This window comes from Kwoniella dendrophila, chromosome 4 (assembly GCF_036810415.1).
Source record: "Kwoniella dendrophila CBS 6074 chromosome 4, complete sequence".
Classification (NCBI taxonomy): domain Eukaryota; kingdom Fungi; phylum Basidiomycota; class Tremellomycetes; order Tremellales; family Cryptococcaceae; genus Kwoniella; species Kwoniella dendrophila.
In genome coordinates, this window is record NC_089479.1 from 617,817 (window position 1) to 633,287 (window position 15,471).

Here is a 15,471-nt window from a genome sequence, read left to right on the forward strand (position 1 = left end):
AAAAATTGGCGAGAGGATGTGTGTTCAGCTTTTAACATGCATAGTATCCCACTCCGTCCATGTATATGTTATTTCTAAATCCTATGATCTGTTGGCAGGAAGTACTTTGGTACCAGGAAGGACGTAAGGGTTGAGGGAATAATTGCACTATTAAAGGGTTACTATCAATAAAGCGTATAATGAAACGACCATTCGCAACAATGCTAGCTTACGTTGGAGTAAGCGACACCAGCACCGAAACTGTTATGTTGTCAGCATGTTACACATATATCTTGTAGTTTCTAAGCGATAAGCTCACCCAGTTGAGAGAGCTACAGGCCAACCTCGTCCTGAAATTGAACACTTGATTAGCTCATTTGTACAAAAAGCATAGAACACGAGCAATTCCTTCTCCGCAAGGAATGTGGTCGATCACAAGGGTTCTTAACCTTCTATAAACTAAAAGGAGGGCCAAGCAACTTACTTCGGAAAAGGAGGACAGAAGCTACAACACCAACACCGAAACCGAGACCAGCATTGACGAGTAAGTCGGCAACCTGGAAAAGTGTAGATGGATATTAGTCTTGTGCTTTGTCCTAGCTTCTAATGTCCTCGGTATATTCCTAGTGTCTGCTTTTCATTCGCTAAACTGTCTTGTAATAATTACTTAGACTTACACAGTTATCGAACTATAATAACACATCAGCGGTGATTTACATCTAATCCTCTATGACAGGTTACAATGGAACTTACCTTTCGAGCGATTTGGTCTTCGCTTGGGATAGGAGCAGCGATAGGGGCTGGAGGTGTAGGGATGACGGCTGGTGCAGACATTTTGAAGGCGAGTTTTTAGGTTATAGCTGACAGATATACTTCAAATAGTCGCTAACTTAGAATAACTACTTTGATAACAAGCTACCAAACGATGAGAACAAGAAACGGAGAATGACGGACGGAATCAAATTTCAGATCATGATAAAACCGGAGATCGGCCTTGTCTCCTGATTGTGGCGCGACTCGTACTCGATAATAATACTGTATCACCATATAACTTAGAGACGCAAGGTGAAACCTTTGAATCCTCCTTGCTATAAACTGGAGATCTAGGTAACGATGCAAGCAAAAAGACAGGTAGGTACCTCAATCAGTCTGAAGTCGGAAGTCATATCAACATCAAAAGGGTCCTTTATCTGCTGTAAGCTAGCTATAGCAGGTGGAAGGCACACCGATGAAATACGCAATCGAGAATAATGTTCAGTAGAAAATGAAAACACGGCAGAGAGGTGAGGGGTAAGGGCTGAGAAGGAGTAGAATATCAATCAACTTGAAATACAAATACGATACAGTGTAAACATTACAGTTGAGATACATTCTGTATGCACGCGGTCTGATCATGTTGATGCAGAAAATAAAATTGATTCATTCATCTTTATTTCCTTTTGCATATACATTATTTCACGATTTGAGATATCTATATCCCGTTCATCTCGACATCAATATTCCAAAGCGACTTTGATAGCTCATCCCCTTTAACAGCTAAAGACGTAATAGATTAGCAGACACTATCACTTTCAGGATACCCAATGTCACTTTAAAGGAATTGGTCGTTAATTTCGAAAACCATTCTCGGAAATCAGACACGAAGACCTAAATTTCAATAGTCCTTTCATAAAGAAGCACTAATTGAAAGTCAACGAGAAAGACGTACAAATATTTACATATAACCTCAACGCCGACCACTCACCGATCCTTGTCTCCCTTACACATTCCTTATTCAACATATTTCTTATCTCCTTAATATCCCTCAATCAGACCAACCCTCCCCTTTACGATTTCCCTCCCCATAATCCTTCTCCCAATAATGCCCCCCAACAACATTTCTCAGCCTATTATTGATTTTGCGGTATCGACAAATGCAACGCTGCATACATTCACTACAAGAGCAAATATCACCCCAAATTCTTTCCGTGGGTCTTTTCTGTAGTAGTAGAGATTGAACGGCCAGCTGATAGCTATTCCGCAGAAACAAATACGGTGATAGCAGGATGTGTCATGTTTTTAGCTATATTGATAGCATGGAATTTACCGATATTGCGGGATTTTATAGCAGGTTTGAAGGTATGTTTTATCTCTGAATATGTATCTTTTCACTGGTTGATTCCCACCAACTTATATTATATATAGCTTCTAACTGTAGGCATACACGAGTTATTTCACCTTATAACGGGTCTAATTTGTGGTGGACAAGTAGTCAGTATTTGTATAGATCCTAATGATGGTGGAGCTACGCACGTTATGGGTTTGATGAGAACAACACCAAGGATACCAAGAAACCCTTACGCTATGCCTAGTTTTGCTCAAACATTCTGGAGTCCGAGTGCTGTAGCAACTTTAGCTTCGGGATATATTGGATCATCAATAGTTGGGTTTTTGTTTGTGGTGAGTTTTAGAGAAATATCGAATATGGCTGACATGTAGTTTTGCGCTTGTAAGACTCCTTCTATAATTAGGCACTCAGCGAAATAGCTCCTAATCAATTGTTTAGTCGATATTGTCGCTTCAAAAGCATGTGCATTGGTAATACATTTCGGATTGTTGGTACCGATATTGAGAGCGGATCATTGGATGTAAGTGGAGACGAGTTTGAGTAATCCTGACCTTAAACTGATACTTGCCTTGAAATCCAGCGCATTTGCAAGTATAATAGCATGTGAAGTGATTTTAATTGGATTATGGTTTGGTGATCATGGAAATGTAGGTGGAAATGTTGGTTGGTATGGATATGACAGCTAATCATGTTGTCCTGTTTAGGCGTTACGCTTTTATGGTAAGTTCGCCATCTTCCCGTTAATGAATATGCTGACAATCCTTGTTGGTTATCTAGTCTTATTTGTCGGAGTCATGAATCTTTTCTATGTAGTTTGGGACTATGTAGATGAAAGATTATTTGATAAAAGAAATACATCAGATTGTGCTCAATTCTCTGAGTTATTAGGATGGCCAACAAGCTGTACGTAGTCAAGTTTTCTTAAGCTTATTTCCTATCTTTGTGCTTGATGATGTCAGCAGGAACTGAACTGAACTGTAAATTGATTTCGCCTTATAGCCTGGTTTGTCTTTTGGTTCATATACGATTCACTTGTTTTTACCAGCGCTATCTTTGCAGGGATTTGCGTTTTCAGGGTGAGCATTTTTCTACTTTATGGATCGGCTTACACCGAAGGTCTTTGACCATTTGAACTGTCAATACGATGCCAAGTGCTGATGTGATCAATCGATATCGCTCGTTTTTGGCAATTCTTCAAGAAAACGGACGATCAGATGTACCGTGAAGCGTGAGTCTGCGTTTGCATCTGCTGCTAAAATGATACGAGTTATTGGCTAACATATTGCTGATACAGGTCAAATCTCCTTCCAACGAGATAAACATCGAAGATTAGGAAGAAAAGAGGAATTAACTACAAGTGTGAGATTAAGTATTCGTCATCAAAATAGGGAGCGTAGCTCGAATTCAATTCTAAAAGGACAATCGTTTTAGCATCCCGATCTGAAGCCCAATTACAATTTTCTGTATGTTGTTCTTCCATAAAGATATTATGTGATCATCAGATCTGTTACGCTATCTCATAGCTGTCCATCCTACATTCTGTCGGGCATCGGTCGAGACGCATGACTTTGATACACGGTGACTGCATGCATACACAGTATTGAATCAAGACTGTCTTAGTCAGAAGTAACCTATAACATCTTACGGGGAATTAGTCCGATCTGAACGATGGGCGGCGTGATTTCAGGGGGGAAGCTGAGTACTGAGTAATCACGGCAATTAGACATTTTCAGATGACTCTAAAGGGTAAACATTGAAAATTAGGAATTTAACTAACAATCGCCATCGAAACAAATTTACTGTATCATACTTGATTATTATCATGTTGATAAGTGCATTCTAACGCTTCATCATCATCATTGTTGTCTTCCTTATCTAAAAATATTAGATATCTATTTTAGATATCTGATTATACCCGATTGTGTATAGACAGAACGTTTTATACATAAACTTTTATATTTCATTTAGACATATACCCCTAAAAGTTCGGCGATCTTACCGACATCTCAATACTAAATCGATTGAGCAACGTTCGTATCTGAGCTAGAATTACTGTGCATGAAGAATTGGCCAGAAAGGAATATATTGAAAATGTCTGAAGATCTCACTTCAGTAACCACTCAAGGTTTACATGCCGCTTTAGAATCAATTTCGATACCGACATCATCACCTCAAGCAACATTCTCAAATTGGGCACAAACGTTTAAATGTAAACCTCAAAGAGTATTTGCACCTACAACGGAATTACAATGTAGGCAAATCATTGAGTTAGCCAGAAGAGAAGGTGCAAGAGTACATCCTGTCGGTGTAGGTCACTCACCTTCGGATTTGGCTTGTACAAATGGGTGGTTAGTTAAAATGGAAGGCTTAAAAGGCCTGATAAAAGTGAGTTCAAGGTGTTTCATCAGCCAAATTCCTCTTTTGGATCTTGGTGTATATATCGCCTCTTTAGATGTCTTCGCCTTGTACTGATTGCATCATTCCATGTCCTCAGGTAAATCATGAAAAACTTTCTGCAACCTTTTTAGCTGGTACAACATTACATTCTGTACATTCAACATTAGCACATTCGACACCTTCTTTAGCATTACCTAATATAGGATCTATCTCAGATCAAACCATTGGTGGATTAATCTCAACCGCATCTCATGGATCTGGTGTGAAGTTTCCAGTCTTATCACAGCACGTGAGGTCATTAGTATTAGTTTTACCTTTACCTGGCGCACCAGTAGTGAGATGTAGTGAAAATGAAGATGTTGAATTGTTCAAAGCAAGTTTATGTGGTTTAGGTTCAACTGGTTTGATGTTACAGGTTGAAATCGAAGTTGAACATGCCTTCAGGCTAAGAGAGACTAAAGAACCTAAGTCTGTAGATGAAGTTCTGAACAATTTAGATGAAATTAAAAGTAGTGCGGAGCATGTTAGAGTTTGGTGGTATCCTGATGGAAAAGGTATGATTGTCGGTAGAGCAAATAGGACATATCAAGTGAGTCATATGTTTGCATACCTCATCGCTTTAAACAAGGCACAATGATTGACATTCGTTCTTATTTTCTAGCCTGCTCAACCCACATCTTCTCTTCTCGCACATATTCTTGGGTTCCATATAACCCAACTCTTCCTTTTCGTTTCTCGTATATTCCCTTCATTTACTCCTTTAGTAGGCAAATGGGCTTGGTGGTTGGCAAATCAGGAAAGTGACGTTGTGGATGATGGTTACAAAATCTTGAACTTTGATTGTTTGGTGAGTTCATTTTGACAAACACTTGTCCCTCAATGCTAACCTTTATACGGAGTACTAATCTTTACATTGATATCGCCTGCTAGTTCCCTCAATACGCACTTGAATGGGCAATAGATGCATCATTAGCCAAACAATGTCTACAAGAAATGAGAGAATGGTTAAACCAAGAAGCAGCAGATCATAATGGACTAAGAGTACATTTCCCAATAGAAATTAGATGGTCAGCCAAAGATGATATTTATTTGAGTCCAAGTTATGGAAGAGAAACTTGCTGGATTGGTGTCGTAACTTATCGGTGAGTTGATTGTCCAATACGATTGATCTACCTCCCTCAACTATATCCCTTACAAGTTCACTTGCCATTTATCGACATATTCAAGAGGAGATCACGCTGACAATTTCACGTTTCTCTTCTCCAATAGACCTTACGGCTTAGCTGTACCATATAGAAAATTCCATGAAAAATTCGCCTCTTTACTTGCATCCCACGGTGGTAGACCACATTGGGCGAAACAACACAATCTCAGACCAAAAGATTTAGAAGCTATTTATCCTAAATTCAACGAGTTTAGAGATGTATTGCAACGTGTAGATCCAGATGGCATTTTGAAGAATGAAAATGTCAGAAGACATATAGATGGGGAAAATGTACCTGATAGAATATTCAAAACTCGATAGTGGAAGTTGTGACCGAAGTCTGCCATTCATAGATTGGATCGATGGGTTCCTATCAGAGCATACTCAGAAGTTTGGTTAAATGACGTTCCGGGGATTGCCAGAGTTTCCCATTTCACATTATTATAGAATTATTATAGATATATACAAGTATAGATGAGTATCTTAGACATATTACAGTATAAAGTGTCAAAATCGGATCAAGGGGAATATACCATAAACTTATTTAAATAGTCATGTATGTGTAATGCAGGATATTTTCTGTGTATCTTACCTTCGAATTTCCTATATTTCAGTTGACAATTAGTCGCTTAGCTCAGCTAAGATTGTTTTCACCTCCCGAGAGCTTTGTGACCTGTTTCTCTCTGACCTTTCTTGTAATCGTTTTTTCCATGGTTCTTCATCGTGAACCTTATCCGCCTCTATAACCCTTTTCTTCCTGGTGACAGTTCTTCCCAGCTTGCCTAAGTCATTAGCCTTGATCTTCCTTGCCAACTCAGGATTACTTCGGAGAATCTACGCAAAAGAAGCATGAATCAGCTTTTCAAGAAAGATCTTGGCATTTGAACAAAGAACACGGAAACATGGACGACATGACACACCTTTACGCCAATCTCGTAAATCGCTCTTTCCTCTGGAGAGTCACGGAAAGCTTGGTCATGTACTCTGGCTATGTCGTGACAGCTGTGAGCTTAGTCCATTACTTGACATTCATTGCGCGGCTCACTGTTGACACCAAGTCTCTGTAGAATGTCGTCGGCTTCCTTCTTTGGACCTGCAAATGATTGGTAAATATAAGAGGATACAGAGGCGGTTTGTGCTATGCTTGATGCTACTTACTCGCTTTGCCATGCCCAAGTATATCATTGACGACATCTTCGTTTCTTGTTCGCGCCATAACATCGTTTTCTCCAATTCTCTTATTCGCTGCTTGAAGACGAGCCTTGTGCATGTCTCTGGCTCTTCTTTCATCTTTCATGTTCCTACCGGCTTCATCCTGCATAATTCCATAACGATATCAGATATCCATACATGATAAGTGTATGGAACGTGCAGACGACTTGCCTCTGAACCTTCGTCTTCGTCCTCATCTTCATCTTCGGAATCATTGTATTCGGCTTCAATCAGGTCTTGTACAAATCTATCCTCTGCTTGCCTGACTCTTTCGATCTGCCAAGTATCTTATCAGCTTTGATTAGGCTTAGCTTTATACCGGATGATCCACTCACGTTCTTTGAGACGAAACCTCTAGGGTCGAAACGAAATATATTTTGTATTCCAAACAATTCACCCTGATCCTCTTCAGATCGAGCGCCATCAAAACCCTGATGTATACGACTCTCGAACGTCCCATCGTTCAGCTGACGGGCCCTCTGCTGCTTGTGAACTGTGCTTTGGAGTTAATTCGTTTCTACACGTGCTGATGTACATGCTTACTTTGCCTCTCGTAAGTCAATTCTTCTACTGTGCCTTGTCCGATGAGTCGATATACATCGCTAGAATTGGCATATCAGCTGCAAGTCCTAGCTATTGCATGTAGATCGAAGATCATGTACTCACACAGTACGTTTTTGTCCAATTCTGAAGGCTCTATCCATAGCTTGGAGATCATTGGCAGGGTCTGGCTTATTAGCTTGATGATCCAACTTCATCTTGACTCACTCCAATCGGGGTCGAAGATTACTACTTTATTAGCCTGTATCGTCATTAGCTTTATCAGTCATCCCAATAATGTGACGTACAGCTGTGAGGTTCAGTCCTACTCCTCCGGCCAAAGTACTGATGAGCAATATGAAGTGATCTTTGCTCTGATCCTGAAACCGATCTACCATGTCCATTCTTTCACTATTGCTCACTTCACCAGTAAGCATGTCGAATGCAAATCCCGCCACTGGAAATACAGCATCAGTATATTTCTCATTTATGGATACCGACTGTACTCACGAGTGGAAGAGGTAGAGATAAACTCTGATATCATTTTGAGAAGTCGTACGGAATTGGAAAACAACAGGACTAAAACAGGCTTGCAATCAGCACTTCTTCGCACCGGAAAAACGAAGCTGACCTTTATTATCCGCAGGATCGTTTCGCCATTGCACCAACATCTGTTCTAGCAGCTGTCGCAACACACTATCAGCCCGCAAAATCTCCTCTAGATTGTGATCATCCAGCTTACCGTCCATTTGCCGCAATTTCCAGGATCCCTGAGATCCATACAGTCATTAGAGAGAAGTCGTAGAAGAGCGAAAAAGGGCATATCAGCAGTATTAAACTCACAAGGCAGCCTGTACTACGTTGTGCTGTTTGGAATTGTACGGTTGTCCAGTCTGTGTTACGAAGTATCAGCAATGGGCTCGTGGAGGATGACCGAATTGTGCTCACACATATCTCGAAGAAATAACGATTGATTTCGCGCTAAAAAAGACATAGATTGGTATCAGTTTATACTGATGAGAATTTAGCTTGACTGCCATACTTACGGTGTGGGGCGAATCGTCCTTCGCTAGACACGATGTCAGCCTTGACCTTAATCTAAATGAGTTGCCATAGCTGGCTTACCATGATACAGCAATCCAAAATGCTAATATAGCTGTAAGCTGCGAACTAAGGAGGCAAAGACTTACATTGGCAACCTTTTTGCACGCAGATAAGCTGAAGCTCGAATCAGCAGGTTTTAAACATACCCTGCGCTTTGTAACTCACTTTCTTAATAGCACGTCTTTCACCTCTTCGCCCTTGGTTGTGGTTTTATGATGACATTTCACACGCCTGATAGGTCAGCTGGGCACTTGAATATCAACTCACTTTAAGCCAGACCCACACTCGCAAGGGTCATTACGTCGAAGCAGGAATTGTATATCTACAGCAAGTCACAGTCAGCCCTTTTACCCAAGTAGGCCGTCACGTACCCTCTGAAGCTATAAGATTTCGATATGCCATGATTTGCATGTTTGCCAAAGGGCAGAACACTACCATATCCCGTTTCTCAGGCAGCTGAAAGGCGTATCAGTTGAGGTTCCGTGATTCAGGATAGGAAGCTTCAGCTAGAAATCGTGACTTACCTCATGGGCTATCAGCCTTTTGTCTCGCCTCAGGTAGAAATGAGGCAGAATCTTCTGTGTCATTACACCTAGTCGCATCTATTTTGAACGTAAGAACGACTATATTGCTTCTAACAGGTTGACGTACGATAGCTGTGATAACTTCTGCTGCTGTACCTTCGTGACGGTGTCCCTTCTTGATAGGATTGACCGCAAATTCCCTCCATTGTTTGATTGTTCCAGCCCAGCCCCGGTGAGACTGCTCAATGGATCAGCAGAGATGCGGTAATACAGATACGGATTTCTACTCACGAAATCAAGAACACTCCACATTTCATCCATTCTGTTCTGCACTAGTGTACCCGTGAGAGCGAAACAAATCTTACAATCGATAGCTTTCAGAGCCAAAGTAGCCTGCGCGCGAGGTTCTTTCATTCTATGCGCTTCATCGACTATCATTACGCTATATTAACAGTGTCAGTATAACATCTTGACCTGATGATTGGGCGTAACTCACGATATAGGTAGATCTTTGAGATGTGCAACCGTATTCCGCGCCGTGTCATACGATGTCAAGACTGCAGGTTAGCGCTCAACTCCCGATGAACTGACTCACTGATATCGTAGAAGCCTTGTATGAACGTCGTACGGACGTCCGCCCAATTATCAGATTTCCAAACGGCATATTCAAAATATCCCCACTACTCATATGTTTCAGCTTGATATTCGTTGTATGATTGCTGGGACCTACTGTATCGAGCTCCCTACTCCACTGAAATCATTAGCAAACTCATCTACTTCCATCACTCACATTTGCTACCAAAGACTTTGGGCATACAATCAATGCAGTAGGCCAATGACGAGGATTGACGTTCTCACTAGACTGTCTTATCATCCGTTTCCGGCGTTGATAATCTGCTGAAGTCCCCGTTTTACGCATTATGCCAGATAGCTGGAACGGTCAGCAAAGACTACTGGAAAGCCAACTTACAAAGGATATCACTTGAATCGTCTTTCCCAAGCTATTAGGTTTGTTTCATCAGTCCAAAGGTTCTGTTAATATCCTTGCAGCTTACCCCATATCGTCCCCCAAGATTCCTCCTATTCCTTCTTTGTAATGGTTATACAGAAATTGAGCTCCGATTTGCTGATATGTCTTCAGGAATCGGTTGATGGAGGCCGGAATTTTGATATCTGTCGCTTCTTCATCTAGAGGGAAGGAACCAATCTTGCCTTGATCTTCGCTGAAGGCGAAGGTTGGTCTATAAAGTGGAACATCATCCGCGTCGAGGACCTTTGCCATATTGGCTTTCTTTAGCTTGGGCTGAACATGTACCTCTGATAGTATTATCAGCTTATGGATGAGTCTTCTGGGGATATAGTCTAACGTGGTTCTACCGCAAGAGAAGAGGACGTACTCATAAACAGCTCTTCATCATCAGAATAGGTGCCCTCTTCTTCTATCTCTGGTACATCGACGGTGTTTGCTGCTTCTATCCTTCGACCCCATGGCACCACCACTTCATTGTCTTCTTCATCGTAGTTCCCCTCAGGAGCCTCATCTAATTCTTCCTCATCTTCCGTATTCTCGGATGTTGCTGAAGGCAGTGTTTGACTACTGGCGGGCGGTAGGGATGAACTAGCCGTAGGGCTTGAACTTGGGTTTTTTCCTGTCAGGCGGTCAAGAATACTTTGTCGTGCGGCCTTGTTCTCGGCTGTTCGCCCCTCTGGATCTGGCAGACCTGTAGCCTGTATTAGCTATGTTGATCAAAATTGACCGTTCGGCTCACCTGCAAGCCTATAAAGCGGATTGAAAGGTAACACGATCTCTGTATTCGAAACATCAGCTCACTGCAACGATCGTTAGTAAATGATAGTTTCAAGTTGCAGCTCCTTCACTTACGACCTTCATATAGCAGTTCATCATCGTTCTTCTTCTTTTTCTTTACGCGAGTATCACCATATCCTATCCAGCTTTCTTCTTCATCTTCACTAGCAGAACTGTCGTGTTTATCCCTATTAGAATCTAAACCCTCTGATTTGCGCTTGTTTCCTGGTAATTTAGGTAAAGCTAAAGCCGCTTCTCCTCTTTTCCGCCTTTCCTTGTTGTCTTCCCTTATCTTCTCTCTTTCAGACTGAATCTTCTGGATATCCGCATAAGCTCTCGCAGAAGCTTTAGATTCTACTGCAAAATCATCATCGGATACTAATCAAGCTAAATCAGTTGATATACTCGATTGAACGCTGTTGTCAAGCTTACATGGTTCAGCCGTAGACACCAGAACATGCTTCTTGCGTTTCATGGTATCATCCAGATAATGGAATCTTGAGGAGAATGATCGTATAGCAGAGTTCACGGTAAAAGCTGAGCAGCGATAGCAAAATAATCGAATATCTTGAGAACATTATATTTGATGGAGCCAAACAAACATACACACTAACCGGGTAAATGCATGTTTATAAAATCAACTTTCCCACGATCGTCAATCCTCTCTTACTCAGGCTTCTCAAGACCTTGTCTGGCTATTTCAGGTAGATAATCCCACCATACTCCAGGTAAATCTGGTCTCTTTTCATATGTAGCTCCAGAAGGTTTCTGGTCTTTTAAACCATATTGTACTTTATCTACTTCATCCATCACTCTCATCAGATTTCCCCCCATGAGACCTATGACTTCTTCATTTGACCACCCTCTAGCTATCATTTCTGCTATCAAATTAGGATACTTTGACGAGTCTTCTAACCCTTTCACACTGACATCTATCCCATCTACCTCACAGCAATATGAATGCGGAAGTTAGCAGATCCGGTCATCACCAGATGTAGTACTGGTAACTCACCAAAATCTGAACCTATACCAACATGCTTCTTACCGCATCTCTTAGCTATATACTCGATATGATCTGCTACTTTCTCTAAAGTAGGATCTTCATTCCCCACAAAATCATGATAGAATACACAATGACTACAATACCCCTTAGTTAGCTTGTTTCTCCTCTCTACATCAGATCACTCACATCACCCCATTATTCTTCCCTTCTTCGCTACCTATCATATCTAGAACATCATCAGGGATGTTTCTAGGATGGTCACATAATGCTCTTGCGTTAGAATGGGAAAATAGAACAGGTGCTTTTGATAGCTGTATTGCCTGTCTCATCGTCTCATCCGATACATGAGACAGATCGACCATAACTGCAGGATACAGGATTATCTGTCAGCCGTTGGTACATGGTTGTAAGTAAGCATGGAAAGCCTTACTGCCTGTTCGATTCATCTCTTTTATCAATTCTTTTCCCAGCTCTGTCAGACCGTTACCTGGATGAACAGGCTCAATCAGATCACCACTACCAGCTGATGAGGCAAAGGCTTTTTGCAGAGGCATCAGCTACATCCTTCGTTTGTGGCCCATATCAGACCTACCATCATGATTGGTGTGTGTTAGCGTTATATACCGTACCCCTAGTTGAGCCCAGATACGTAAGATTGAGAGGGAATTCCCTAGCATATGAGCGCTAGCAAAGTCATAGTCAGCATATCAGGTTTAGATCATCACTAGATTATCATACCCTTCAACTCCTATGAACGTCGCGAATTTACCGGACTTGAAAGCTTCTACTGCACTTTTTGAACTTCGGGCATATTGAAAATCCTAGGAATTTGACTTCTCGTTAAATGCCGTTTCTTAAGTACTAAACTATCCAAACATACGTTTTCGCGCATGATCAGTTGTATTTGATCAACTTGCTCCAAGGCATCTCTTACATCCTAGAGAATATAATATAACCGTCAATGGAAGGTTGTGTAAACCTAATATTATGCTCACATCACTCGGTAGACAGTAATCATTTCCAGGTCTACACGGTATCCAAACAGCCATAAAGATTCCACCTAACTTCCCTTCTCTCATTCTGGGGATATCGACATGGCCGGGATACGAACCAGCTAATTGACTAGCTCCTTGCACTGGATCCTTGCCTGAATATATGTAAATATATCAATCTACAGTCATATATGTTGTCTCTTGTGGTGTACACACCTTAATTACTGCTTACTCACTGATAGCCCTCATGACTAGCGGTAAATCCACATGAGTATCGATCAATGGATGGGCGGCCATCAATTCCAGAGCATGTTGCAGATATTGTTCGCGATTAGAAGGTGGTCTCATCTTGGCTAGCCAGTATAATGACGTTGTTGCGAGTCTTCAAGAAAATCATGTAACAGTCAATGTAATTTACAGTGCATGTCACTCTAGATCAACTAATCTCAGTAATGCTAAAATGAAATTTGGTAGTACATTTGGTGACTTTTGCGAGGTGTGCGGTGGTGGGCTGATAACTAACGGAGATATCCGAGTCGCTTCATTAAGTTATGCCCACATTAATTATATTTCGAGATAACAACAGCTAACAAAATATGGTATACATCCGTAATACAACCTATGGAATGCAGAATGTAAAGTGCAAATCCTGAATTTATTGATACCAAATGAATTTCTACTGATTTTCGGGCTTCCATCTACCGAAAAATCTGTTGTACAAAAACATAACGAGGATCATTAGATACAGTAGACAAAATCTTCGATTCCGAAAACAATTAATGTTAACTTACCCGTGCCAAACAACTCTATTGTCCCCTTGATACCCTTCCGACGCATCTGCTCTGAATGAGTGGACAGGCATGATTCTAGACGACGAATCAGCTCACACAGTATCTTTTACTGTATTGGCTTATCAACCTGAATATCACTCACAATACATCGCCTACTCGCAATGGTTTGTCCAGTCCTGATACATGCTTTGGATGAAAACCATACCGGATCAGTAAATATCTGAAAACGGCATCAGTGCTAATAGTTTAAAATTGAATTATCAGCTATCGTGTATTCTTCCCTCAAAAAGACAGCGTGGGTAGAATGGTTGCTCACAAAGCACCTGGACCCGACCATTCCAGCTATAAATACAATGGATTGGATCGTCAGTTGTGGTTGTTATCAGCCTACAAGCAAAAGTAGCGATGTAAAGTTGACAAAAACTTACAATATCTTGATCCTCGTCAATCTCCAAACCGTGTGCCATTGCTTCCCTCAATTGTTTGATATTATCTAAAGCATGTCCAATAACATCTAGAAAGACTGGATGATTCGGTTTTGAAGCTATAGTCCATTGAACAATTTGTATACCTCTAACGAAACTCTCATCTCGCCAATCTACCATCAATGATGGTGAATCCATTTCTAAAGCCACAATGAGAGACGGTTTATCGTCTGATGAAGACTGAGCTGCGATCAAGTTGTGATCGACGTTTTGTTGAGCTAGAGCAAAAAGCCGAGGTAATGCTTCAATTAGAGGATTGTCGGAATGATGTGTCATAGCGTTATCTCCCCAATTTTCGATGGGTCTGACACAAGCTGTATCGGTGTCCGTATATACACCACCGTCAAGTAAAAGTACAAGATATCTATTTCATCATGAATAATCAGTATTGACATATGCATCCGAAAATGCAGGGGAATTTGTGATAAATATGCGGTTCGCAAGGAAGTGTGATGGTGGTAGCCTCACCTGAACAAATCAGATCTCACTACACCCCACTGCTTGTTTTTCTTTAACCATTTTAAATCTTCTATCACTTGTGATGAAGGTAACAGATTTTCTAACCAAATATCAATATCATCATCATTTACAAATCTGGTTAACCAGTTTGGATTGTTTGTAGTCCAAGATCTAAATTGTTCAGGTAGATCAGCTGGATTTTCCAATGATGTCGTATATACATTTTGAGGTATTTTCTCGGACATGTGCTGAGGTATAATTGATGCATATGATAATATACCATCTAATCTCGAGTCAGGTTCGGAGGATACTTTAGCGGTATTGAAGAAGTAAGTAGACCAAATTGCACGTAACTTTTCGTTATATTCTTTGATTGATTGAACAGTTTTGATTTTGAAGCCTAATTCCTTTCCATAATAATCTATATCGTAAGACCTTGAAGAGGTTTCTATGGATGTTTTGACATTTTGCAAGATACTCAATAAATCAATCTCGATTCTTTTTAATTCACTTGGTAATATAATATCATCTTTACCTGTACTACAAGAAGAAGTATCCTCTATTCCGCAAACGCTATCAGATACACTATCGGAGGGATACCATGAATTTGATAGGAAGTAAAGTCCGGTTATCAACAACACCAAAAGAACAGGACGGGAATATCGACCATGAAAGGATATATTCGGCATATTGATCTTAGGTTGGTGGTAAAAAGCTGATTCACTAAGCAAATTTTCTTATATATACATCTTGCAGTGATTTGGTAAAAAACGATGATGGTATAAACAACTTATTAAAGTCTCTTTGGCCTTTTATTCAAAAACGATGGTATCGGTTGAGTTGCTCTGAGCTTTTGTCTTCGTTGTC

The 15,471-nt window shown here is 40.8% G+C and overlaps 6 protein-coding genes across 6 annotated transcripts; 2 read left to right on the top strand and 4 right to left on the bottom strand.

Moving 5' to 3' along the window:
• Positions 1 to 81: 81 nt before the first annotated feature.
• On the bottom strand, positions 82 to 813 carry L201_003366 (uncharacterized protein; the record flags this gene model as incomplete). The annotated part of the gene is made up of 6 exons (XM_066219121.1): positions 82 to 147; positions 213 to 240; positions 299 to 329; positions 464 to 536; positions 657 to 668; positions 733 to 813. 6 exons carry the CDS (start codon positions 811 to 813, stop codon positions 82 to 84), a joined length of 291 nt encoding a protein of 96 aa, XP_066075218.1.
• Positions 814 to 1,840: 1,027 nt separating this feature from the next.
• On the top strand, positions 1,841 to 3,318 carry L201_003367 (uncharacterized protein; the record flags this gene model as incomplete). Its single annotated transcript, XM_066219122.1, has 9 exons — positions 1,841 to 1,946; positions 2,003 to 2,097; positions 2,164 to 2,418; positions 2,506 to 2,606; positions 2,667 to 2,733; positions 2,791 to 2,806; positions 2,864 to 2,989; positions 3,086 to 3,162; positions 3,286 to 3,318. 9 exons carry the CDS (start codon positions 1,841 to 1,843, stop codon positions 3,316 to 3,318), a joined length of 876 nt encoding a protein of 291 aa, XP_066075219.1.
• Positions 3,319 to 4,177: 859 nt separating this feature from the next.
• L201_003368 (uncharacterized protein) lies at positions 4,178 to 6,008 on the top strand (the record flags this gene model as incomplete). The annotated part of the gene is made up of 5 exons (XM_066219123.1): positions 4,178 to 4,471; positions 4,581 to 5,072; positions 5,145 to 5,330; positions 5,414 to 5,625; positions 5,753 to 6,008. 5 exons carry the CDS (start codon positions 4,178 to 4,180, stop codon positions 6,006 to 6,008), a joined length of 1,440 nt encoding a protein of 479 aa, XP_066075220.1.
• Positions 6,009 to 6,308: 300 nt separating this feature from the next.
• L201_003369 (uncharacterized protein) lies at positions 6,309 to 11,349 on the bottom strand (the record flags this gene model as incomplete). The annotated part of the gene is made up of 33 exons (XM_066219124.1): positions 6,309 to 6,521; positions 6,608 to 6,675; positions 6,733 to 6,780; positions 6,846 to 7,002; positions 7,071 to 7,175; positions 7,235 to 7,392; positions 7,443 to 7,501; positions 7,566 to 7,626; positions 7,668 to 7,701; positions 7,748 to 7,896; positions 7,950 to 8,018; positions 8,071 to 8,122; positions 8,182 to 8,209; positions 8,283 to 8,332; positions 8,388 to 8,420; positions 8,486 to 8,508; positions 8,565 to 8,586; positions 8,630 to 8,657; positions 8,709 to 8,774; positions 8,829 to 8,865; positions 8,915 to 8,999; positions 9,068 to 9,145; positions 9,195 to 9,305; positions 9,359 to 9,509; positions 9,564 to 9,576; positions 9,663 to 9,747; positions 9,798 to 9,818; positions 10,038 to 10,068; positions 10,123 to 10,384; positions 10,465 to 10,788; positions 10,837 to 10,875; positions 10,950 to 11,252; positions 11,307 to 11,349. The coding sequence occupies 33 exons, from the start codon at positions 11,347 to 11,349 to the stop codon at positions 6,309 to 6,311; spliced, it is 3,006 nt and encodes a 1,001-aa protein (XP_066075221.1).
• Positions 11,350 to 11,540: 191 nt separating this feature from the next.
• L201_003370 (uncharacterized protein) lies at positions 11,541 to 13,217 on the bottom strand (the record flags this gene model as incomplete). Its single annotated transcript, XM_066219125.1, has 9 exons — positions 11,541 to 11,815; positions 11,887 to 12,011; positions 12,064 to 12,241; positions 12,308 to 12,415; positions 12,470 to 12,561; positions 12,616 to 12,698; positions 12,758 to 12,814; positions 12,873 to 13,024; positions 13,106 to 13,217. The coding sequence occupies 9 exons, from the start codon at positions 13,215 to 13,217 to the stop codon at positions 11,541 to 11,543; spliced, it is 1,182 nt and encodes a 393-aa protein (XP_066075222.1).
• A 328-nt stretch (positions 13,218 to 13,545) lies between these two features.
• L201_003371 (uncharacterized protein) lies at positions 13,546 to 15,293 on the bottom strand (the record flags this gene model as incomplete). Its single annotated transcript, XM_066219126.1, has 6 exons — positions 13,546 to 13,579; positions 13,661 to 13,735; positions 13,803 to 13,898; positions 13,977 to 14,002; positions 14,089 to 14,509; positions 14,614 to 15,293. The coding sequence occupies 6 exons, from the start codon at positions 15,291 to 15,293 to the stop codon at positions 13,546 to 13,548; spliced, it is 1,332 nt and encodes a 443-aa protein (XP_066075223.1).
• Between the last annotated feature and the right edge of the window lie 178 nt (positions 15,294 to 15,471).